The following is a 25618-nucleotide window of genomic DNA, read 5'->3' as shown; positions in this document are numbered from 1 at the left end:
GCATCTCTTTTACTGAGTGAAATGAAAGGGTTGGGCTCGCGGGTATTCCAAGGCAAATCTGAACCATATGAACATGCAGACTCATGGTAGACACTGGGCTCTTTCACAACTTCCTCCAGCCTGCCGCCGCCGCGGTGAGCGAGCATACGCAGGCAGCAGCGTTTATGGGCGTCCGAGGCTTTATGGCTCTGGCATCACCGCCATCGAGAGCTCATCATTTCCGTGAAAAAGGTCCCGGGCCCAGCCTGTCCCTGTTGCTCCGTCAGCCGCAAACCTGCCTCAGGATGTCAACAACTGGGCAGTGTCCAGAGACCCGGGGCTCCTCGGCTCAGTGGGCCAGTGGGTCAGTCCCAAGGAGCTGACTGGTTTGTGCTTGTCTCTGAGCATGACCTGACTCAATCTAGTCCAGGGCAAAACTGGGTTTGAGCAAGGCCCTGGCCAGACGCCGCAGAAGATGCTTGCTGTGGCTCCCACTCCTTGGAGAAAAAGCAAATTTGGAAGCTTTGACCCAAGAGGTGGAGTGGCTGCTTATTTATTCTCATTTTCTTTTTTTTTTTTGAGATAAATTTTTTTTTTTTTTTTTGAGCTCTGTTGCCCAGGCTGGAGTGCAGTGGCGCAATCTCAGCTCATGGCAACCTCAGCCTCCCAGGTTCAAGTGATTTTCCTACCTCTGCCTCCAGAGTACCTGGGATTACAGGTGCACGCCACCACTCCTGGCTAATTTTTGTATTTTTCGTAGAGATGGGAAAGTGCTGGGATTACAGGCGTGAGCCACCACGCCCGGCCTTATTCTTGTTTTCTTTCAGTGAATTTTATTTTGTCTTTGGTTCATATTATATATTGTCACCATGAGGATTAACAGGACCAGAATGCTGAAACAGATTTGGCTTCAGGAGGAAAAGACTCAGAAGTCAAAGTCAAGGTGGGTTTTCTGTGTAATCTTCAGGCCCTGAAGACCTGAGCTATACAGCTTGTGAATGTCAAACGGGCTTTCAGGCCGCATAGAAGACACCTTCACATATCCAAAAAGAATTTCTAAAATGCAACCATATCACAACACTGAAACCTTCAGAATTCCAGGGTAAACTTTGCTTTAAATGTAAATTGCGGAAAAGAAATAGCAACCAATTCCCAGTAGAGATGAGAGGGCCAGAGTTGAGGATGTTGATTTCAGGGGCTGGTGGTGACCAAGAACAGCCTGGCATCATGGCCCGGCTGTCACCGCAGGGCTGTCTCCCAGAGAAGATGAGGCCAGACCAAAGCCACCCCCACCCACTCCACCTCCCTGCTGATTCTTTCTCACTCTGCCCTCTCCTCTCGGCTGCTTCTCTCCTCTACATTTTCCTTTTATTATTATTATTTATTATTATTATTTTTAGTAGAGACAAAGTCTCACTATGTCTCCCAGGCTGGTGTCAAACTCCTGGGCTCAAGTCATTCTCCTGCCTCGGCCTCCCAGAGTGTTGGGATTATAGGCGTGAGTCACCTGCCCAGCCTCATGTTTTCCTCCTCCTGACCTTCTCTTCCATTTCCTTTACCTGCCCAGCCTCACCATTTCCATCCCCTAACTGACCTCACTATGGAGTCCAAGCATACTCTCAGTTGTGTGCTGCATTTACCAAATGAAGTGTATTTTCTTCTCAGTTATAAACGTGGGTGGGTTGAAGCTTTATCGTTCTACTCCTTTGCAAACAAATCTTAGGTTGCTCCAAATCTGAGGTTGGATGCTGGCTCTGAACAGTTCTTCTTGTGCATCAGTGACAGTTCGTTTTTCAAAAAGCTGCATCGTAGATGGAAATGAGAGGACTTACGGGAAAGCAGAGGGGGTGCGCATGCAGCCAGCTCTGGAGGACGTGTCTGAATAAAAGGAAGACAGCGGAGAGAAAGGCTTCCTAGCTACTCCGGGGTAATTGGCTCTGGCACGGTCCTCACCCGGCTGTCCAACACCCTCGTGCTATTTTTTGGTGGAAACTTAAGAGTGAATGTCTCTCTACCCTGGTGGTCTCTGACCAGACAGGAGGCACTGTCCAAATGCTGAACTGGCGCTGTCTGGCTTGAACAGAGCACCCGGAACCCAGCAGGGCCAGGATTCTAACGAGGGACGGGGCAGGCAGGGGCACAGGTCCAGGCAGGTGTGTGACCAAGGTCATGAAGCCTGGCTGCCTAGAGTCGAAGCCCCAGCCCCAGGCACTACTGGGCACTCCCTAAGGGCCTGCCTGCCAGGGGTCCCTGGTATGCTTCCTGCCCAGGAGGGCACGACCAGCGGGCAGCTGCGATCATCACTCACACGCACCTGTGGGCCCACCACAAAGCTGACCTGGAATTCTGAAGGTTTCAGTGCTGAGATATGGTTTGCATTTTAGAAATTCATTTTGGAAATGTGAAGGTGTCTTCTACGCGGCCTTAAAGCCCATTTGACGTTTATAAGCTGTATGGCTCAGGTCTTTCATGCCTGCATTCACTGGGCATGGCCTGCAGCCTCTCCTCCCGCTGGGGACCACCAGGATCCCCGTGACTGAGCCTCAGCTGTGCTCATGGGTCACACATGCTCCTACCTTGCTCACTCCTGCCCCTGGGCCTGGGTGGCAGTGCCACTCCCGGAGGAGGTACCAGGCCACCTGCCCAAGGTCATGTGGCTGGTTCACAGCAGGTGAGGTTGGAATGCAGGCACCTCACTGTTTAATCACTGGGCTACTTTGCTCTTTTTTTGTTTTTTTTTTTTGAGACAGAGTCTCGCTCTGTCACCCAGGCTGGAGTGCAGTAGTGCGATCTCGGCTCACTGCAACCTCTGCCTTCCAGGTTCAAGTGATTCTCCTGCCTCAGCCTCCCGAGTAGCTGGGATTACAACACCAGCCACCATGCCCAGCTAATTTTTTTATTTTTTTTATTTTTTTATTTTTGGTAGAGACAGGGTTTCACCATATTGGCCAGGTTGGACTTGAACTCCTGACCTCAGGTGATCCGTCCACCTTGGCCTCCCATAGTGCTGGGATTACAGGCGTGAGCCACTGCCCAGTCTTTTTTTTTTTTTTTGCTTTAATACTACAAGCACTGAGACCTCGTGCACATCTTTTTCCTTCTGTTTCTCTGCAATATCCACGGCTCTGTCTGATCAAGCAGGGGATGCTGCAGGGAACAGAAACCGGGTAGGAAAGGGTGTGAACGAACACCTGCCCACAACACAGAGGAGGGGCCCCAAGCACAGGTTCTGGGCAGGTGCCAAGTCCCCAACTGCACTATGTAGACAGCAGCTCTCCATGGGCTTGGCAGGGGACCGAATGCCGGGCCCAAGCTCAGAAGCAGGACTGGCCCACAGAAAGCCCTGTGTGTTCGCTGTTCATCTCCCTCCAGTGAAATGTGCCAAGTTAAGCCAGAGGAGAGAGCGGATGGAGGCAGGAACACTGGAGGGCGGTGATGGTGGAGGAGGCCCTAAGGGTGTCCACGGAGGGCGCTGCTGTGGGCTGCTGCTCCCCTGTGACTCAACACCTGGACATCCATCGACACACTCCAGGTCCAGGCCCTAGCATGGCAGCAGGCCAGGCGGCATCCTTTTCGGTCACAGCAGAGGGCCCCACTGGAGGCTGCGCTCCTGCGCTGTGAGCTGTGGCCTCCCAGTGTGGCAGGGAGCACTTGAAGCCACAGGAAACAGGAATAGCTTCCTAGAGAGTGAACTTTACTCACTGCAAAGTTAATATACTTTTTCAAAAACTGGACAATTAACTTTTTTTTGAGACCGAGTCTCGCAATCTTGGCTCACTGCAACCTCTGCCTCCTGGGTTCAAGTGATTCTCCTGCCTCAGCCTCCCGAGTAGCTGGGATTGCAGGTGCATGCCACCATGGCTGGCTAATTTTTGTATTTTTAGTAGAGATGGGGTCTCACCATGTTGGCCAGGCTGGTCTCCATCTCCTGAGTTCAGCATTCAGCCCGCCTCAGCCTCCCAAACTGCTGGGATCACAGGCATGAGCCACCCCACTGTCAAAAATATGACATTTTACATCACTGTATTAGCCCTCATGGGGCGCCGCCCACCTGCCAGGAGGCCAAGGGTATAATTTCAACAAAAAATTGAGGCGCTGACTTCCCTCTGCAGAGCCCAGGAGTAAACTGTGTGTGATAAAATAAGACTAGAAAGTCAGGGTCTCTTACCAGCCCCATGGGTAGCAGAAGTCCTGCTTTAAGCAGCAATACATAAAAGGTTGCCTGTGCAGACAGAGACAGACAGAGACAGACAGAGACAGAGACAGACGGAGACAGACAGAGACAGACAGAGACAGACAGACGGAGACAGACGGAGACAGACGGAGACAGACGGACAGAGACAGATGGAGACAGACGGAGACAGACAGAGACAGACAGACGGAGACAGACGGAGACAGACAGACGGAGACAGACGGAGACAGACAGATAGAGACAGACAGACGGAGACAGACGGAGACAGATGGAGACAGACAGACGGAGACAGACAGAGACAGACAGAGACAGACAGACGGAGACAGACGGAGACAGACAGAGACAGACAGACGGAGACAGATGGAGACAGACAGACGGAGACAGAGACAGACAGACGGAGACAGACGGAGACAGACAGACGGAGACAGACGGAGACAGACGGAGACAGACAGACGGAGACAGACGGAGACAGACGGAGACAGACAGACGGAGACAGACGGAGACAGACAGACGGAGACAGACGGAGACAGACAGACGGAGACAGACGGAGACAGACAGAGACAGACAGAGACAGACAGACGGAGACAGACGGAGAGAGACGGAGACAGACAGAGACAGACAGAGACAGACAGAGACAGACAGACGGAGACAGACGGAGACAGACGGAGACAGACAGAGACAGACAGACGGAGACAGATGGAGACAGACAGAGACAGACAGACGGAGACAGACGGAGACAGACGGAGACAGACAGAGACAGACAGACGGAGACAGACGGAGACAGACGGAGACAGACAGACGGAGACAGATGGAGACAGACAGAGACAGACAGACGGAGACAGACGGAGAGAGACAGACGGAGACAGACGGAGACAGACAGACGGAGACAGACGGAGACAGACAGACGGAGACAGACGGAGACAGACGGAGACAGACAGACGGAGACAGACAGAGACAGACAGAGACAGACAGACGGAGACAGACAGAGACAGACAGAGACAGACAGAGACAGACAGACGGAGACAGACGGAGAGAGACGGAGACAGACAGAGACAGACAGAGACAGACAGACGGAGACAGACGGAGACAGACGGAGACAGACAGAGACAGACAGAGACAGACAGACAGAGACAGATGGAGACAGATGGAGACAGACAGACGGAGACAGACAGACGGAGACAGAGACAGACAGACGGAGACAGACGGAGACAGACGGAGACAGACAGAGGCAGACAGACGGAGACAGATGGAGACAGACAGACGGAGACAGACGGAGACAGACAGACGGAGACAGAGACAGACGGAGACAGACGGAGACAGACAGACGGAGACAGACGGAGACAGACAGACGGAGACAGACGGAGACAGACAGACGGAGACAGATGGAGACAGACAGAGACAGACAGAGACAGACAGAGACAGACAGACGGAGACAGACGGAGAGAGACGGAGACAGACGGAGACAGACGGAGTCAGACAGAGACAGACAGAGACAGACAGGTCGGCAGCGCCGAGTCCCGGACCCATGCCTTCTGATGGAAGGTTGCCTGTGCAGACAGAGACAGACAGGTCGGCAGCGCCGAGTCTCAGACCCGTGCCTTTTGATGGAAACAGAACGAGTGAGGCGGAGACGGGGTTCTCAGATCTGGAAGTCAGTCTGTCCCTTACACGGGAGGCTTTCAGTTTTTTAAAGCAGAGGAATACATTTTTTGTTCAATCAAACAGAGAATACCAAAATGCTCAGAAAATATGCAAAAATAATTGCTTTCTTTGAAGGACAGGTGGGAAGTCCAAGGTCACGTTTACTAGACCCAGCCCGAGAAACCCAAGGCTAGACCTCAAAAACCAGGATATATGGCCTGATCCCACAAACCAAAACGCACTCCAGAGGGGTGAAGATGTTAAAAAAACAAAACCAAACAATAGGGGAAAAAGAAAAACACACAGAGTTAGACTGTCGAGTTCTCAAATGTGCCAACAGGAACACTGGCATCCCTTGCTCTGAAAGTTCCTATCAGGGGACTTTCCAAACACACAAACACGATGGAGCAGTGTGTTGGTTTGAAACAGGTGGCAGAAATGAAGCTACCCTAGTATTTTCATTATTAGAAAACCAAACAATAAACACTTTCCCTCAAAACAGAGCAAGATCTTAAATGGGAGTCTATGAGAAAATGATAAAGCTTTTACAGGCCCTCCGTGGTGGCTCACGCCTGTAATCCCAGTACTTTGGGAGTTCAAGGTGGGTGGATCCCTTGAGTCGAGGAGTTCAAGACCAGCCTGTCCAACATGGTGAAACGCCATCTCTACTAAAAATACAAAAATTCACTGGCTGCTCTGCCTATGGAGTAGCCATTCTTTATTCCTTTACTTTCTTAATAAACTTGCTTTCACTTAAAAAAAAAAATTAGCTGGGTGTGGTGGCACACACCTGTAATCCCAGCTACTAGGGAGGCCAAGGAGGGAGAATCACTTGAACTCGGTAGGCGGAGGTTGCAGTGAGCCAAGACCACACCACTGCCCTCCAGCCTGGGTGACAGAGCAAGGCTCTGTCTCAAAAAAAAAAAAAAGTGTTTACATAAAAATATCTTAGGCTGGGCGTGGTGGCTCACACCTGTAATCCCAGCACTTTGGGAGGCTGAGGCAGGCAGATCACAAGGTCAAAGGATTGAGACCATCCTGGCCAAGATGGTGAAACCCCATCTCTACTAAAAATACAAAATTAGCTGGGCGTGGTTGTGCGCGCCTGTAGTCCCAGCTATTTGGGAGGCTGAGGCAGAAGAATTGCTTGAACCCAGGAGGCAGAGATTGCAGTGAGCTGAGATCATGCCACTACAATCCAACCTGGTGACAAAGCAAGACTCGGTCTCAAAAAAAAAAATCTTAAGTATATCACTGAGTGTGAAATTTTAAAGTCAAAATAAAATAGTTGGTAAACGCTACAGCAGCAAGCGCTGTGTAAATTCCCTGACGCGAATGCAGCACAGGGGTTTAAAGGTCTGCTTACTCGTCTGTGTTTCCAAGGAAAGGCCACTCCACACCATACTACTGTGCTCAGCAACTCAGCGCCTAGCAAGTGACCCCTCATCCTGACACAGTACAACCGGAGACACGACTAAGCCTGGGAAACAGAATGCATGTACGACCGAGAAGCAACATGCAATTTAAATCCCACTGGAAAAATGTACACTTGCTAATCACAGTGACGGAGCACGCGTTGTTGAGGTGGGGATGAGGAAAGGGAAGGAAACAGCCAGAAATGACAGCGAAGCATCTGCTCACTTGTCCATCTGTTTCTTCTTTTTTTTTTCAGATGGAGTTTTGCTCTTGTTGCCCAGGCTGGAGTGCAATGGTGCAATCTCGGCTCACTGCAATCTCTGCCTCCCAGGTTCAAGCAATTCCCCTGCCTCAGCCTCCTGGGTAGCTAGGACTACAGGTGTGTGCCACCACGCCCAGCTAATTTTTTTTATTTTAGTAGAGACAGGATTTCATCATGTTGGCCAGGATGGTCTCGATCTCCTGACCTCGTGATCTGCCTGCCTCGGCCTCCCAAAGTACTGGGATTACAGGTGTGAGCCACCAGGCCTGGCCCCGTCTGTTTATTCTTTAAAGGAACATCCCGATGAGGTAAAGCCAGCAGATGCTATCGGGTGTATTTCAATTTCAAGCAAGTTAAATTTTTCCTCAAAAGGTATAAATAAGCTGGTCCAAAAGATGAAGAACACTAAAACAAACAAACAAAAACAACAAAAAAAACCAATTCCTAGGAAGCCGGGGCGCAAACATCTGAATCGGCCAGAACAGCGTCTGCTCAGGGACGTGCCGTGACTACTTTAAAGGAAAAACGTAACACTTCTGTAGAGCTGGCTGTTACCACACGGCCTTGTTAGAGGTGGATTTTAAAAACACTAACATTTTTGTCTCATCTTTTTGAAGTCCACTGACCCTCAGGAAATTGGTAGAGATACTGTCTTCGCTAGGGTCAGTCAACAAGAATTTCTTCTTTCTTGAGCCAGAGAAGTACCAGCAAAACTGAGTCCTCCATCTCTCTTACTGTTTTTAGTTCTTTTGATGGACTCGGCACTTGCCGAAAGAAGTGAAGCCAAGAGACTGCTGTGTCCACAAGGCCACAACTTACTCACTGTCACTGGCTCATGAACATGGGGTGACGGCTGGACAATACTAGCTCACCGGTTTCATGGTTATTTCCCTTAGTTCAAAAGCCACTGACCTGGACTGTGCTTGTCACTTTGTAACCAGTTGGCCCGGTCAAGTAAACGCAGTCTACGACAGCCATAATCAGAAATGCCACCAAATAAAAGGCCTAAGATGATGCCTTCGCTGACTGCAAAGTTCCTGCTCCCGTTGCCCACACATTAGACTAGGACAGTATGACCAGTTACCTCGGGCAACGAAAGCAGGGCCCGGGCGCGGTGGCTCACACCTGTCATCCCCACACTTTGGGAGGCGGAGGTGGGCGGATCACCTGAGGTCAGGAGTTCAAGACCAGCCTAACCAACATGGGGAAACCCCGTCTCTACTAAAAATACAAAATGAGCCGGGTGTGGTGACACACGCAGGAGAATCGCTTGAACCTGGGAGGTGGAGGTTGCAGTGAGCTGAGATCTTCTCTGCACTCCAGCCTGGGCAATGAGAGCAAGAGCAAAACTCCAACTCAAAAAAAAAAAAAAAAAAAGAGAGAGAAATGAAAGCAGAGCTGCTGTGAGCCACTTGGGTGGCTGAACCATGGTTATACCGATGGAGAATGGAACGCCCACCGTTTTTCACCCTGCCTCAAACCCACAGTGGCTTGCACTTTCTTGGCTAGTGGACAAATAACACACCCACCGGGTGAACTTCATGACATCTTCCCTGTAAGAGAACTTCCAAGTCTTGTTGGCAACAACTGATAAATGCAAGGAAAATGTCCCTAGAACATACTAAAAATGGAGCGTTTCACTTGGATTTAAATGCGACCTACAAAGACATGTTAAACGATAATTAAGAAAAATCACTAAGTTTGCAGCCTCAGCACCAAGGTTGGTGATGAGCAAAGTTCCAACCTGAAATAACCCGAATTTGGGAACGGTACTATGAAACTGACAAAGAATGGCGACTCCAAGGCAGAGCACTTAGTATTTTGTATTAAGTGTTCCAATACAAACTAGAAATGTCGTGTCTGAGGGTTCTCTAGGGGGACAGAATGAATAGGGTAGATGTGTATATAACGGGTGTTTGTTAAGGAGTATTAACTCACCAGATGAGGTCCCTCCATAGGCCATCTGCAAGCTGAGAAGCGAGGAAGCCAGTCTAAGTCCCAAAGCTGAGGAACTAGGAGTCTGATGTTCGAGGGCAGGAAGCATCCAGCACAGGAGAAAGACGGAGGCCAGAACACCAGGCTTTCCACGTTCTTCTGCCTGCTTTTATTTGGGCGGTGCTGGCAGCTGACGGGATAGTGCCTGCCCAGATTGAGGGCGCGTCTACCTTTCCCAGCCCACTAACTCAAATGTTAAATCTCCTCTGAGAACACCCTCACAGACATACCCAGGATCAATACTTTGCATCCTTCAATCCAATACGAGTGCAAAATCTCAAGAATGGATAACAGGGACAGACCCACCGTTGACTTGAGACCCTAGAAAATGTTTGGATTTGCTAGAATCACCCAATTCTGGATCCCTGGGCCCATTATTCACTTGAGGGACCACATCCTGCCCCTCTCTGGGCTTCCCTGTCTGTGGCTGGGTGTATGCTGATCCTGCCTGAACAAAATTGGGCAGCCACGAGCCCATCACAAATACAACGTCAAGGCCGGCGCGGGGGCTCACGCCTGTAATCCAAGCACTTTGGGAGGCCAAGGCAGGCGGATCACCTGAGGTCGGGAGTTAGAGACCAGCCTGACCAACACGGAGAAACCCTGTCTCTACTAAAAATACAAAAATAGCTAGGCATGGTGGAAGGTGCCTGTAATCCCAGCTACTGGGGAGACTGAGGCAGGAGAATTGCTTGAACCCAGGAGGCGGAGATTGCAGTGAGCCGAGATCATGCCATTGCACTCCAGCCTGAAACTCTGCTTCAAAAAAAAAAAAGTCAAGTGGCATGAGCTTATCGGCTCCATTTGCATCCCCACCCCCCAACACCGCATGCATCTTTGAAACCCTAACCCCCAGTGGAATAGCAGGAAGTGGGGCCTTTGGGTTTAGATGAGGTCGTGAAGGTGGAGGAACACAATGGGGTGAATGTCCTTGTAAGAGACACACTAGAGCTCACTCTGCCCTGTGAAGACACAGTGAGAAGGTGGCTGTCTGCAGGCCAAGCAGGCCTTCATCAGACAGGTCTGCCGGCGTCTGCTGTTGGACTTGTAGCCTCTAGAACTGTGAGAAGCAGATGTTGATTGTCTCAGCCACTCAGACTACGGCATTTGTATTGTAACAGCCCAAACCAGCACAGAGTTTTGCAGGCTGTATTGCTAGCACTAGCTTGCATCTTTCTAACAGCATAGCTGCGTTAACAGAAGAGCCCTTTGCTGGCTACCAGGAGCTGAATTTAAAAGGCCAGGTACACCAGACAGGGCAGCAGCCCTCAGAGCGATGTGTATCACCAGCAATCACCAGCGACCAAGATACTGCAATGTCCCATTGGACTTAATCTCTGTGCACCCTTCAAAGGGCCCTGGGAGCTTCCAAAGGGAGTTTCTTAGAACTCAATCATTTCCAACGTATTTTGGGGTTGACAAGATGTGTGTCAGCAACTGGAACATGATGCAGCAACCGCGGAATGGTATCGGAGAAAAATCTTCGATCTGAATATACAGGACAGGTTTTAAGATTCAGAAGCAGGTTGGTGGACCTCATAACTGCCACGCTTTGGCCTCTTGTTCCAGCTTCCTGTGAAAAGGCTTTCCCAGATCTGAGGGCCCCTTTCCAGAGAGGGCACTCAATCTGCCACACACGGGACATGACAGTGACAAAGCCACTTTACTCTGTGGAGGGTAAATGATGCACACCCGTCATGGAGGCTGGGGGCAGACTGAGGATGGATAAGCCGCAGAGGACAGAAAGCCAGGGCTGGGTCAGCATCACAGTGCAGGCAGACATGCAGGAGCGTCACCACGCGGCTCTGTCTCACCTTTTCGTGGCTTATTGCTGCTGTGGGGGGCTCCCTCACAGTTTATCTGGCTTCCAAACTTTATGTGCTCCATAGGAATCGTACATTATTTTAATAAGAAGCTAATTACAATATGACTTATAATTCAGCCAAGCAAATCAGAACAGTGTTACAAAGGGTAAGTGGGTTAGATGGATGACACTCGTACGGTAAGTTGAGGAAGCTCTGAACCGCAGAGTGGCACCAGGCTGCAATGAGAAACACCAGATGGTAAGAGGATGAATGAGAGAAAGGCTCAGACCACATTAAAACCCCTTCCCTGTAGATCTCAGAACACCACAATGAATCGTCCACATGGGGCCAGAAGCCAGGACACGGGCACCTTCGCAGGTGACGTCCTCTCTCTCCATGTCTTCCGTGTCGGAAGGCTTCCTTTCCACCACTGAGGGTGGCGTATAGAGGCGCCGCTAAGCTGCCCCAGTGGCACTCAGTCAAAGGACGTTTAGCCTTGATCTACGGGAACTATTTTGGTGATATTGAAAATGCCGGGCTAATAGAGACAAAGGGTGGGGCGGGAAGGGGACAGAACTTCCTCCTTTCTGCCAATTCAAGAGTCAAAAATTTCATTTACCGAAATCACTAGCTAATACATTTGAACACATGAAGCCAGCATAACCTGAGTGGTGGTTCAGCGCCCACAAACGCGTCGCACTGATCGAAGGGCTGATTTTAATTCTGGAGTCAAGTCACGGCCCCCACGAGTTCCCGTTACCCGAAGAGGCACTCGCACTCAAAGAAACACGCACACCTTAAACCAACTTTGTGATTTTTATTGATGGGTGACAACTTTATACTCCTAGGTATCACTAAACTGTGTACAATTAGGGGTGCAGCATTAGGGAAGAGCAGACAGCAGAATTAAACGGAGGCTGAAGGAGAGACCAGTCTTCATTAATTGCCCATTTTCATTACGTGTACACAGAAGCATGAATGCGATTTGAAGTCTTTTAATGGCAATAAAGTTACAATCACCCATCTATGTAGACTAACATTTTAACTTCAAATATCTGATCTGCAATGTATACGTAAGCAGTTTCTCTCCGCACAATTATTAAAATTTTTCCCTGTTAGGAACCAGCAACTTCTTTTTTATGTTTATTTTTCTTTTGAAATAAGAACTAGTTCTTCTTTGATAACTGGCTCATTTTTCTCATTTATCAAAAACTAAAGGGCAGGGGAAGAAAAGTGTGATGGATTAAAAAATTTCTGTTTTAAGGAAAGATAAAATTCATTTTCACAAATTTACAAGTGTTGTTGCTGGTGCAGGATTTCTTCTACTAAGCAATGAGACTGGGAATGAAATGCAACTCCCACCTTCTTCAGGAATCAGCACTATTTCAGAAATATGGGATTTTGTGTATTTTCTAAAATCAAGCGACAGTCTATTTCAACCAAATGATTCTGATTTGGAAGTGAAAAGTCAACATAAACTACGCTGTGCACGAACCCCAGGGCATCTCCTTTGCATTCTAGCCCATTTTCGCAAAAGGGAGAAAGAGTTTCTCTCTAAAGAGCCACTAAAGAGAGGCGGGAAGTTAGTGTGAGTTGGTGTCCTACGAAGCGGGCATGGGGCACACACGGCGCACAGAGGGTCTACAGCAGGTCCACTCGGCGGTAATACAGGAGGTAGGCTGTGCGTTCAGCAGTGGGTCTCACCACCTGGTACTGGTTGATCACCTTGACTGTCTGGTCATCGATGCGCAGCCAGCCATTCAGACCGATCTGGAAGACGTCTGTAGTGTAATGCCCACCTGTCGCGCTGTTGCCGTGATGGTAGACCACTGGAAGAGAGCCCAGCAGGCGGCAGAGTGAGAACAGCACTGCACACGCACCACAAAAGGTGTCTGCCGACTTCCCTCCAAGCATCTTCTTCCGTGTAAAACCCCTTACCAAAGTAGGCGGGACGGAGAGATGGAATGACACAAAGCAGTGCTATTTCAACTCAAGTATGCGAGCAATCCATATCAAAACTTTAACTGCAAGGTAAGGGTAAGTCAGACAGATATACACGTGTGTATGTGTGTGCATGTGTGTGTGTGTCTATTATCTTAATGACATGTTTGAAATGTCCCACACCTCACCAGGACACTCCTACACGGCCATCAGCTGTGCAGACCTACAGACATGGCTCATGCCCTTTGATCTGGTAGACTCTACTCCTAGACTGTCCTGAAGAGATTACTGAATCTTGGACAGAGATTATAACGTCATTTATAACAGTGAACAAATGGAAAACCTTAATGCCCATTAGAAGAAATGGCTGATCAGTAAATTACATTAAAATAACACAACTGATTTTTTCATGGAATAGATTAAGAATGTTTGGTGAAGCAGGACTATGTTTATGGCATATTAAATGTGAAAACAAGCTCCTCAGGCCTTCCGTGGCCTATCTGTCCTAATGACGTGGGACACAAGCTCCCTGTGCAGGCCACAGGGCAGGAGGAACCCTGGGGTTGCTGACCACAGTCGCCTGAGTGTGGAGCTGTGGTGGGGCACTGTGGAGATGGTGCTGGGAGTCACACATTTGCCTTTAAAAAAAATTACCCATTTTTCTATAATAATGTTTTAACAGAAAAAAAAAAACAAAAAAACTTGTTATTTACTTAAAAAAAAATCCTATAACCAAGAAGTCTTAGTCAAAGGCCTAAAAAAAAGAACTCTGTTAGAAGAGGTAGTGAAGACATTAAAAGACAGCCACAGAACACATCCTCTCCTTCTACGGAGCAGAGGTCTTGGCCTGGCCAGCAGCAGACACCAGCCTGGGGAAGGGGGCAGTCCAGCAGCATTCCAGGAGGGACGACAGGGCAGGCTGCTAAGCTGCGCCCCCAACCAGTGGCACAAGAGAACAGGAGCCAGGAGAGGCACAAGACTTGCTAGCAGGAAAATTCAGCACTAAAACAAGATCTAACGTCACCAGGTTCTGGTCATGCTTGTCACTTGGAGGGGCTAAAGGACAGTAGGAGGCCTGAGTCCAGTTCTCGGCCAGGGACCTTGGCTGGGTGAAGGACGGTGCTTATGGCAGAAGCCACCAGTCAGACTCCCGGGCTCTGCACAAAGAAACCCTCTGCACAGGGACCCTGGAGGAGATCGAACAGCACAGGGCCAGCAAGACCGTGCGGCCCAGACGGCAGAGGCCAAGGACACAGCCACTACGAGGGCACAGCCGTCCTGTGAGAGGGCAGGAAGCACCCAGGACACCAGCACGTCCCCTGGGCCCCAAGTTCGCTTTGAGACATCCATCCTGGATCCTCACCTCACAGACCTCACTGACTGGGCTAAGGGTTTTGCCTCAAAGCGACCAAGTCAGTAGGATGTGCGGGACCTGGCGTTTTCACTCATTTGTCGTTTCTACGACACATCCCCATTCTAAAATTTCAAGGGAGACTGTGTGTCACCATTTTAGCTTCGAAGGCAGTGGCCCCGGTAACTACCCAGGGCTGATCCGTGTCACTCACCCCAGCAAGCCCGCCTGACAGGAGCAATGAGAATCGGCTGAAAAGCTCACGCATGAGACTGCTTCTCCCTGTCCCACAATGACAGCAGTGCTTAAAAAGTGTTCCTCTGCTCACTCTACAGAAAATTCTAACCAATCCCATGACCTAATTTCCAAGATTAGAATGGGCTTCCAGCCTGGCCAGAATGGCAAAAACCTTCTCTATTAAAGACACAGAAACTGGCCAGGCGCGGTGGCTCACACCTGTGATCCCAGCACTGTGGGAGGCTGAGGCGGGCGGACCACTAGAAGTCAGGAGATGGAGACCAGCCTGGCTAACAGGATAAAACCCCATCTCTACTAAAAATACAAAACATTAGGCGGGCATGGTGGCACGTGCCTATAATCCCAACTACTTGGGAGGCAGAGGCAGGAGAACTGTTTGAACCCAGGAGGCAGAGGTTGCAGTGAGCCGAGATTGTGCCACTACACTCTAGCCAGGCCAACAGAGTGAAACTCCAACTAAAAAAAAAAAAAAAAAAAAAAGAAAAACAATGGGTTAGGGGAGGAGGATTCAGGAGGACAGGGAGAGCAACCCAGATCCAGGTCCTGGGCCATGGCAGGTTGCAGAGTGGGGCAGGGGACTGTGTGCTCACACTGAGGCCCTGACCAGGAGACGAGCAATCCTAGTCCCTGCCCTTGACCTCAAGTGACCTTCCCCTGGAAGAGCCCCCAGGGGAGGAGGTGCAGGGAGAAGGCAAAGAAACTGCTGGCTACCCACGGGGACCTGGGTGCCAGACTCCAAGGAGGCAGACCGCATACTGGCTGGCTGCAGAGTCTGAAGACTCAGACCTTCCTTCCAGGTGGCAGACAGAGAGGGCTGGAGACACCCATGAGTGTGTGGTGCCAATGAGCACCCGATCTGGGGCCTGGCAGGTGGAGGAGGGGTCATGATCACAGGGAGAAAAGAAAAGAGAGTCAAAATCAACAGTGAATAGGGAGAGGAAGAGAGAGAAGACTGGCACCTCGCAGTGTGGCCCTGGGCCTCACCCACTGGCCAGACTTCCTAAAACATCAGGTGCGAGCTGAGGTGGACAGGAGCTTGAAGCCCTGCTCTGCCACTACAGGCCAGAGTGGTGAGTTTTCTTCTTTGCGTTCTGGTTTCTTCTTTTATAAAATGGGGATCCCAACTCCCATCTTCTAGGACACATGTAAGGAATAAAACACATGTGTCTTGGAATAGTATCTTGGAATGAGGTTCCATACATGTGTGAACGTCAATAAGTGACAGTGTTACGTTACTGTAGGGGTTCACTCAGGGTGGTGGGAGAAACTGTAAAATGGACACAAACCTTCTTGGAAGGCTGGAAGGTTTTTGCAAAAGCCTCGAGAAGGAATGAGTTGAAGGTAGCAGTTCTTACCCAGAGGCAATTAGACAGGACTAGGTACAAAGAATTGTAAGGGAGTTTATCTAAAGAGCTTGTTTACTCATGTGGTCCTAAGGCCGACCTTTGAACATCCACAGGCACATGACTGCTCTTTACTTGGGGGCGTCGACAACGTTATTACCCACAAATGGTGTTTGCTTTAGGCCTTGGAACCTGGCCTTTAATCATTTATAGGACTGCTCTCTCCAGGGAAGGTGATGATTATCCACAAGTGTGTTGACACAAAGCCTTTGTCATTAAATCTATAATGAGCAAATGTTGGCAGCACCAGCTGGTATGGGCCGCAGCCACTCTACAGCACCTTCCTTGGGATCCGTAAGCTGCCCGAACCCCTAGCCCACTCTTTCACTGGATATCTGTGTCTGAGTGCATTTGTTCACCCGTTGCTGGGTCAGGGTCTGCTGGTTGGACCCGACATGTTACAATACAAACAGGCTCACCAAAGGCCACACCAGAGGAGGGAAGACACAGAAGCTAGAAACATCTAATAAAAACAGCCTGGGAAGCAAACAAAAGTGTTGAAAACAGCAACAATCCAAAGAGGTAAAGACTCAGAGGCATAAGAGAGGAGGCTCTAAAAGAGAAAGGACAGGAGGAAAGACAGAAAGGAAAGGGAAGATGGTGTAGAAGGAAAACTGATATTATAGGAGCCTAAGCCAGGAGACAGAGAGGTCTCAAGGCCCACCCATGGGGGAACAGGGGGTCCCATTTGCCTTCGGGAGATTTCTCAAGACTTACTGGGGGCCAGGCTGCCGGGGAGCTTGTGTAATCAGACCCACCCTATCAAGCAGCCCTAACAACACCGTATGGAGGACGACACAGGGATCATGACTGGGGGTGCACTCGCCCAACCTGGCCGGGTGACCAGGTGTCGTGGAAATTCCACAGCACTGTCACCCACAGAGACGTCACATTCTCGAATGGCCAGCCCGGGAGCCTGAAACTCCCTCCTCTGATTAAAAGACAGAAATGTTCACTCTGAGCAACATCTTATATTAGGCTCAGCTCAGGGCCAAGATGATAATCCATCATCTATGCACCAAATTTCAGATAAAACACAGTCTCTCAGGATTCCCTGAGTTGCAAGGCCACAGGGGTACCTAAGAAGAGTCATCCAGCTGCTATGCTAGGCTGTGTTTCAGCAACACCGTGCCCAGGTATAATCCCTTTCATCAATGTTTTAATGAAGAAGTCACGTTGTACAAATTTACTCACCTGCAAAGAGCCGATAGGTTCTGTGGCATTTAAAATTCTTATTTTTAACCCCTGGAGAAAGCAGTTCTGGAAAACAAAATATCAACGGCTTGAAGCACTTTTAGAAAGGCTCAGGTTAACAGCAGCAAAAGTGGCTAACAGCATTCTCCCCAGCAAGTAAACCACCTGTCAGACCAGGAATAAGGCAACACTCTATCTTTTTAGTTGTATAAAAACTGATTCATGAGGAGAATGACCCATGTGACGTGGGACACAAAATGCGCAAACAGCCCGCTGAAGAAACACGAGCAACACGCCGAAGCTGTGATGCTCCTGCAGGAGGCCCCTTAAAAACCAGTGCTCTGCAAAATGGAAAAGGAAAAAGCTTTGACTTAAAAACAAAAAACCATTGTGAAAAATTCAAGATTTAAAGTATTTTGCATGTGAGTCAGATCATAAAACTTGAATTACCAAACAGTAACGTGCTTTCTCCACACAGGAACCTGTCTACCAGGCTGCTAGGTGGGAACTCCCCCATTCTTACTGCACGCAGAAGCGCCCCTCACATGGACGCAGGAGTCCATCGACGGTGCGCTGTTCTCGGCAGCCATCAGTGGTTCCTTCTCTACTTCCTACCCAATGACCTAAGTGAGCTCCTCTTGTCTCCATTTATGTGTTTTTTTTTTTTTTTTTGGAGACAGAGTCTCAGCTGTGCTGCCCAGGCTGGAGTGCAATGGCACCATCTCAGCTCATTGCAACCTCCACCTCCTGGGTTCAAGCGAGTCCTCTGCCTCAGCCTCCCAAGTAGTTGGGAATATAGGTGTACATCATCACACCTGACTAATTTTTGTGTTTTTAGTAGCGACACGGTTTCACCATGTTGGCCAGACTGGTCTCGAACTCCTAACCTCAGCTAATCTGCCTGCCTCAGCCTCCCACAGTGCTGGGATTACAGGCATGAGCCACTGTGCCCAGCCCCCATTTATGTTATGTTTTGATAAAGTACTGAAGGTGGCAGCTGATATAAAAATACATACAGCAAGCAAGAAAATATATAAAAATAACATAACTATAGAAAAATATCCAAGTCAGCACAGACAGCTGAAGTGGAGGCGAGTGAAGATGCGGGATTAGAGGTCGAGGGTACCTTCTTTGGCTCGGCCGGCATTCTAGGTTTCCCGACAGACAGAATAAAATGGGGAGGAAGATCTGTTACATGATTCTCACTGGCATCTTTCTTCCTGTTTCTGGTCCTCAAATGAGATTAAAAAGCAACCTGCTGGCCAGACAAGGTAGCTCACGTCAGTAATCCCAGCACATTGGGAGGCCGAGGCACGCGGATCACCTGAGGTTAGGAGCTCAAGACCAGCCTGACCAACATGGAGAAACCCTGCCTCTACTAAAAAAATATAAAATTAGCTGGGCATGGTGGCGCATGCCTGTAATCCCAGCTTGAACCCGGGAGGTGGAAGGTGCGGTGAGCCGAGATCGCACCATTGCATTTCAGCCTGGGCAACAAGAGCAAAACTCCATCTCAAAAAAGAAAAAAGCAATCTCCTGATGGGTGATAAAGTAGCTGGAAGTGTGAGAGGCACGATGGACACTGAACCCAGCACAGCAGCCAAGCCCGTCAGCACAAAGCACAGCTGTTGTGAGCCAGCCTGGGAGAGACAGGGCCTGAGCCTTCAAGTGAAGGTAACAGGGCGCCCCTAGGGTAGAGAGGAAGCACGCTAACCGCAAGGCACGCCCGCAGTTCCTCCATCACCTACATGGAAGGAAGGGTGAAGTGGTGTTCTGTGCAGCAGGAGGGAGGTGACGAGGACTCTCAGTTCAGGTTTGTTCCTCTACAAGACCAGGGAGTGATGCCCAGTGTCTTGTTTTTTGCTTCCCAGACACCTCGATATTCTGAGAATCATCTCTAGCTGATCACAGTCCCGATCATGCCTCAGCGCTGCACATGTTTTCACAAATTCTGAAGCTTTCAAGCAAAGTCTTCTTCAAGCTGTGCCTTTAGCAAGATACCTTTAACCTGGGGCTCTTAGATAAAACTGCTTCCAAAAAGTGCTGGGCCCATGACCTGAGGGTGCCACACGTCTTAATTGTGCACCGCCACAGCCAGACGCTGGAAGGAACTCTCACTGCCTGTGAGAAATCATTCTTTCTTCACTACAAAGTCCGCCTAACCAGGCTAGTTAACATGGCTGTTAATACTTGGTGTAAGGCAAACTGTGCACCATTAATCTGTAAATGTTCATAGAAAAATGATGTTCTTTTTGATAGACAGAAGCTCCTATTTTTCTAATCTAGTATAATTATATAGTTATTTCTGCCTCTATTTTTAACAGGCCATTTTCACGAGAATTTTAGTTTTAAGGTCTATGACAAGTCAAGAAACTTAAAACAAGTCCAAGCCCAGCAAGAGAATGTCCTCTCTCAACATCATAAAGAAATGCTACCGGGCTCAGCTTCTGATCTGCAGGAGTGCGTCGCCATGAACACTCTCAACCTTACGTATGCATTACCTTTACTAATCTCCAAGTCCACAGGATATTCAATATTTTTGATGAGCTTCTGGCATCCACCAGTCTTCTCGTAAACAAACCGTTTCAGGTGTAGCACGAGAACAGGAGGGAGCTTTTCCAGAGTCACTCTTCGACTTATCTCAACCTAAGACACAAAGCACACCAGGACACACTGTCCCTGTATTACCTGAACAGCAGATGTCACATCCACCTTCTGCTCAAGGAAGTCCTCTGAGAGCTGAGGCCCAAGAGTCCTATGGCAGGGCTTCATGGCTTTTCCTGAGCCGCAGAAACTCATTCTACCAACGCTCCTCTTAAAAAAATGCACATGGCTGGTCGGGCGCAGTGGCTCACGCCTGTAATCCCAACACTTTGGGAGGCCGAGGCAGGTGAATCACCTGAGGAGAGGAGTTCAAGACCATCTTGGCCAACATGGTGAAACCCCGTCTCTACTAAAAAACAAAAATTAGCTGGGTGTGGTGGCGCATGCCTATAATCCCAGCTACATGGGACGCTGAGGTGGGAGAATTGCTTGAACACGGGAAGCAGAGGCTGCAGTGAGCCCAGATGGTGGCACTGGAGTACCCGGGAGACAGAGGCTGCAGTGAGCCCAGATCGTGCCACTGGAGTACCCGGGAGGCAGAGGCTGCAGTGAGCCCAGATCGTGCCACTGTACTACAGCCTGGGTAACAGAGGGAGACGCTGTCTCAGAAAAAAAGAAAAAAAAAGGAAGAAAAATAAACCCAACTGCAGAGAGTGTCTTGGGTCCTAGAAGCCCAGCCGTGAACTCCAAGTTAAGAACTTTCTCTGTGGCATTACTGGTGAATTAGCATAAAAATTAAAAAGCTAACTTAGCACCACTTTATTTATGTACTGAACGCCCCCCCCCCCCACTTTTTTTTTTTTCTTTTTGCAAAGGAGTTCTCACCGCAACCTCTGTCTCCCAGGTTCAAGCAATTCTCCTGCCTTAGCCTCCTGAGTAGCTGGGATTACAGGCTCCTTCCACCACACCTGGCTAAATTTTTGTATTTTTAGTAGAGAAGGGGCTTCACCATGTTGGCCAGGATGGTCTCAAACTCCTGACCTCAGGTGATCCGCCTGCCTCAGCTCCCACAGTGCTGGGATTACAGGTGTGAGCCACCGAGCCCGGTCTAGTACTGACCCATTTTAAAACAACTCTGACAATACTGATAAAAATGATAGCAATATGTTTTTTCAATGAGATGGTGCGTTTTTTTTTTTGAGGCAGGATCTCACTCTGGTTGCCCATACTGGCGTGCAGTGGCATGATGGCAACTCACTGCAGCCTTGACTTCCTGGACTCAAGTGATTCTCCCACCTCAGCTGCCTGAATAGCTGGGACTACAGCTGTGAGCCCAGCTGGTCTTGAACTCCTGGATTTAATCAATCTGCTCACCTTGATCTCCCAAAGTGCTGGGATTACAGGCCAGTTCGATGTTTTAAATAATCTTTAAACCTATTCATTCTAACCATGAATTTCATCAATTTAATCTGTTCCTGAAGTACTTTCACAGATCTAATGAATTCTGCTTTTAAATAAAGCCAGGGTTTGATACTAAAATGCATCTTTCCAAATAACACTTACTCCCTTTATCTATCGTTCTCTGTGCTTATAAACGCTTTGATGCTTCCCGTATTCATTTGAAGAATATTTTTTGTACGAGTATTTTAAAAGTAACAATCCAAAAGATAGCAGCATATATAGCACAATTAAAACACTGTCAGAGAACTATACACGTCTAGCTGAAGACATTTTCAAGGGCATTAGGCAAGCTCGTAAGTCATCACTGGTGGGTCTGTTAACCTTCCAGACCCTTCCACGCCTGTCTTCTCAACTAGACCAAAATCCTAGGAGCAAAAACCACCTCACACAGCTCCGTGTTCCCACACGTCTTTACGTTCTGTGTCTCCACAGCCAACAAGCATTTCTGAGCAAACGAAGGGTGTGAACACAGCTCAACAGTTAAAAGCAGAGATTGGGGCTGGGTGCGGTGGCTCACCCCTGTAATCCCAGCACTTGGGAGGCCGAGACGGGCAGATCACGAGGTCAGGTGTTTGAGACCAGCCTGACCAACATGGTAAAACCCTGTCTCTACTCAAAATACAAAAATTAGCTGGGCGTGGTGGCATGTGCCTGTAATCCCAGCTACTCAGGAGGCTGAGGCAGGACAATCGCTTGAACCCGGGAGGCGGAGGTTGTGGTGAGCTGAGATTGTGCCACTGCATTTCAGCCTGGGCAACAGAGAGAGACTTGGTCTCAAAAAAAAAAAACACAGAGATCAGGACTGTAAGACTAGTCTCCTCACTTGTGAATTAAGAGAGCCGACAGAATTATCTCTAGGATGCTTTTCAGTGCTTACTGATCTGCGATTTTACCCTTAAAACTCTGCGTCAATTCACTAAATGGCTAATCCGAAAGTATTAAATGTATATTTTGTGTTTCCAGACAAACTGAGGCTTAATTTTTAATCACCCAACAAAGGCAGACATTTTCTATATAGCAAACATTTCATCTAATCCTATTTTTCCCAAAACCTTCACATGTTCCCACAGGAAAACACTTTTGACCTGAACATAATAAAGTTAAACTTGATATTTTAAAAAGACTTCTATACAAGCTGCCCCAAACCGTCCTTCCTCAAACATCTGCTGTTCCAAACGGGCCTGATCTCGCCTGATGACCTACAACAACGGTGCAGCCACAACAGCTAGCCACGTTCTTTCCTCTTCAGGAGTCCACCAAAATGCCCCCTCTCCTTTATGTTTTTTTCTTTGTTCGTTTTAGAGACGGGTTCCACTATCACCCAGGTGGAGTGCAGTGGCGTGATCAGAGCTCACTACAGCCTCAAACTGTTGGGCTCAGGCAATCTTCCTGTGTCAGCCTCCTGAAGAGCTGGGACTACGGGCGTGAGCCACCACACCTGGCCCACCTTCTTTCCTGAAGTCTTCCTCCAAACCTGCTGTTAGGATAAACCTTCTTTCTTCACTACTCTCTAACAACAGCCTGACAACCGCCTGTGCCTCAATCCCTGCCCCCACACCACCATCCCTACAGGCCAACCCCAGCAAAGCCAAACTGTAATTGCAGCAGAAGCAAAAGAGAAAAACAGACACATCACAGAAGGGTCTTCCCTACGCAGCCCAGGGAAAGACCAACCACCTCCCCAGCAGGATGAATAGCCACCTCTCCCAGAGCTGGCTCAAAAACAGCATCAGCAGAGTGGAATGGCAGCCAGGGCCGGGGAGCCACCTCTGGAGGTGCAGGCCACAGAAACAAGCCAAGCTGACAGTCGCCCACAGTCAGTGTACAAGTTAGCCACCCAGCATCGTCCCCAACACAAATACCACGTTCCCTCTCTCTTCCACGAGCTCCACCGCCAGACTCTTCTTAGCTTAGTCACTGAAGCCAACTACCAAGTTTCTGCCTCTGGCTCCTACGGCTTCTATTTTTTAAACAAAATCACCCATGAGATACACATCTGCAAATATGGTGGAAGAACAGGCATAACTACTGCAGATCACCCAAGAGCCTGGGTGGACCAGTCCAAAGCAAGACACCCCCGAGGCGCTAAGGGTCCCTATGCCCTACTTTGTTCTTTTTGACTTAGAGTACACGACGTAAGCCAAGGATAGATCCATCCCAGTCACGCAATATGATGACATGTCTTCTACGCTGGAGCACCTCGATCCACCTTGTAGCTGCCATCCACTGCCCATTAGTCAAATATCGCTTCCATGGAATGCTACGGACTGGCCGTAATCATTAGCCCGCAATTCATCTCCCCAGTGCATTTTCATGAATTCACTGCCACAACCTAAGATATAAACAGAGAAGATACTCTCTGCTGCAGAGTAGAAACAGCCATAAACAGGCACATCTGGACAGCCAGGAACTTATAAGCTGTCACAGAGCAGAACGTCATCCGTCTCTCCCGACTGAGTTGACAAGGACTCCACCAAGCTATAATCTGATACTCTTAAATTCATGAAGACTGAAAGACTCAAAGATCTTATCTTTTCCAAATCCAATCAAAGAGTGACAAGCATCAGAACAATGACCATATTTTACAATGACCTGGAAGATCTCCAGTCAAATGCGAAACAGATGTGTTTAGAATCTCTTTGACATCCTAACTAATCTAATGAAAGTTGTACCCTATGGTCTCATGAACATAAGTAAACTATTCAGCCTCTGTCAGAGGTAGTACTGATGTTGTGGTATCACGATTAGATTGCCAGAAAATTAAATGCAGCTCCAGATAAACGATCTGAAAGGAGATCATTACCTTGTGTAACATGATTTAGAGCGAAAAGAGGCCCTTGGGATCACGTTTCAACCATTTCATTGTAAAAACATAAAAACTTGCAGTACAACATGGTTAAGCAACTGATTCAAGAGGCAGAACTCAAATCCATTTCCCCTCATTCCTAATTCTGTGTTCTTTCAGCAAACCAGAGCGCCTCAGTAGAAAGGTTCAACATCACTTGTGAATATACCTCTTGTTTGGTTTTTGTGGTATAACCCTGGACAGATTCTCTCGCCACCAAGCTCTCCAGCGCATCCTGGACTGTGCGTATCTTGTCAGACTGGATATCCAGCTGCAACGTGAAAAACGGCTGCAAAGTGGCAGATTCTTTTGAACTCTGCTGGTAAACGACAGACCTAAGAATTGAAAGCAAAAACAAAAAAAATTAAGAAACCACTCCTTGCCACTTTCCCTTAAGATTACCCAAGAGGAATAAACACTGAAAACGCAATTATTCAATATCACTTTCAAAAGACCACAGAGAAAAGCCAAAAATATCCTGAATTTAAAAATAATTCTGCTGAATAGCACCTCCTTAGTATTTCTAACAACTAAATCTACTAGCTGATAAATGTGCCCAGCTCGAGTGCTCTGGAAGAAAGCATATTCCGTTCTCCACGTTCCTTCACCTCCTCTCCGCAATGTTATTGACTGCACCAGTTCACCAACGCAACTGTCCTGCCACGGCCTCAAAACGCTGACGCTTTCCACTTTCTCCAAGTATCAGAGGCTGCTCTAATAAAATAGAGGAAATCCCAAGGTAAACAGACGATTTCTAATGGCATTTTCCCCTATAAAAATGTCTTACAAAAAGAAGAAGGGGAGCAGGGTGTGTACAATAAAAAACAAGTTAACATTCCAGGAAAAAAGGCTGCCACCCGTCCAAGAAGGGTGCCAATTTGACCTTGTTTTCTTAGCTGGTTTTTCATTTCTTTTTCTAAGCTTTTCTGAGTAAAAGTTGTGTGTTGGGCCCATCTCTCATTTAGCCTCCACAAGGAACATTCCAGGGATTCAACAGGGATTCTATTTCTGCAGTCTCGGTGACCTAGTTTCTAGACGGAATGAAATGGGTGTGGACAGGTACTCAGGCTTTCCGGAACAGAGGCGGTGAAGACCTCGCTAAGAGCTTTTCTGTCCAGGGTTTAATTAGGCATCTCCATGCTCCTTTACAGTATGAAGACTTCAGTGACAACAGCTCCCTTGGTTCCCAAAACAAACACAGCAGTGAGGAAACCACCCATGAGAGCTAGTGAAGACAGCAAGAAGCGGCCCTCTTGACTCAGTGGTCCTGTATTTTAGGGAAGATGGCACAGGGGAACAAAGGTAGGGAAAGGTCTTCCTGGGGAAACTGA

The 25618-nt window shown here is 48.6% G+C and overlaps 1 protein-coding gene across 1 annotated transcript in view; it reads right to left on the bottom strand.

The window, feature by feature from the left end:
- Nucleotides 1–12087: 12087 nt before the first annotated feature.
- USP10 (ubiquitin specific peptidase 10) overlaps nucleotides 12088–25618 on the bottom strand; it is an 82735-nt gene continuing 69204 nt past the window's right edge. Inside the window, exons 11-14 of the mRNA XM_021671040.2 lie at nucleotides 24457–24622; nucleotides 19939–20083; nucleotides 17438–17503; nucleotides 12088–13119 (exon numbers count right to left, since the gene is read on the bottom strand). Of these exons, the coding sequence (XP_021526715.1) occupies nucleotides 12932–13119; nucleotides 17438–17503; nucleotides 19939–20083; nucleotides 24457–24622 (565 nt within the window). The 3' untranslated portion in view covers nucleotides 12088–12931. The remainder of the gene's footprint in view (nucleotides 13120–17437; nucleotides 17504–19938; nucleotides 20084–24456; nucleotides 24623–25618) is intronic.

The sequence above is a fragment of the Aotus nancymaae genome, unplaced genomic scaffold (assembly GCF_030222135.1).
Source record: "Aotus nancymaae isolate 86718 unplaced genomic scaffold, 86718_ANA_hifiasm-v0.15.2.pri h1tg000030l, whole genome shotgun sequence".
Classification (NCBI taxonomy): Eukaryota; Metazoa; Chordata; class Mammalia; order Primates; family Aotidae; genus Aotus; species Aotus nancymaae.
Note: the sequence above shows the minus strand (reverse complement) of the source record. Positions and strands in the feature narration are given on the sequence as shown.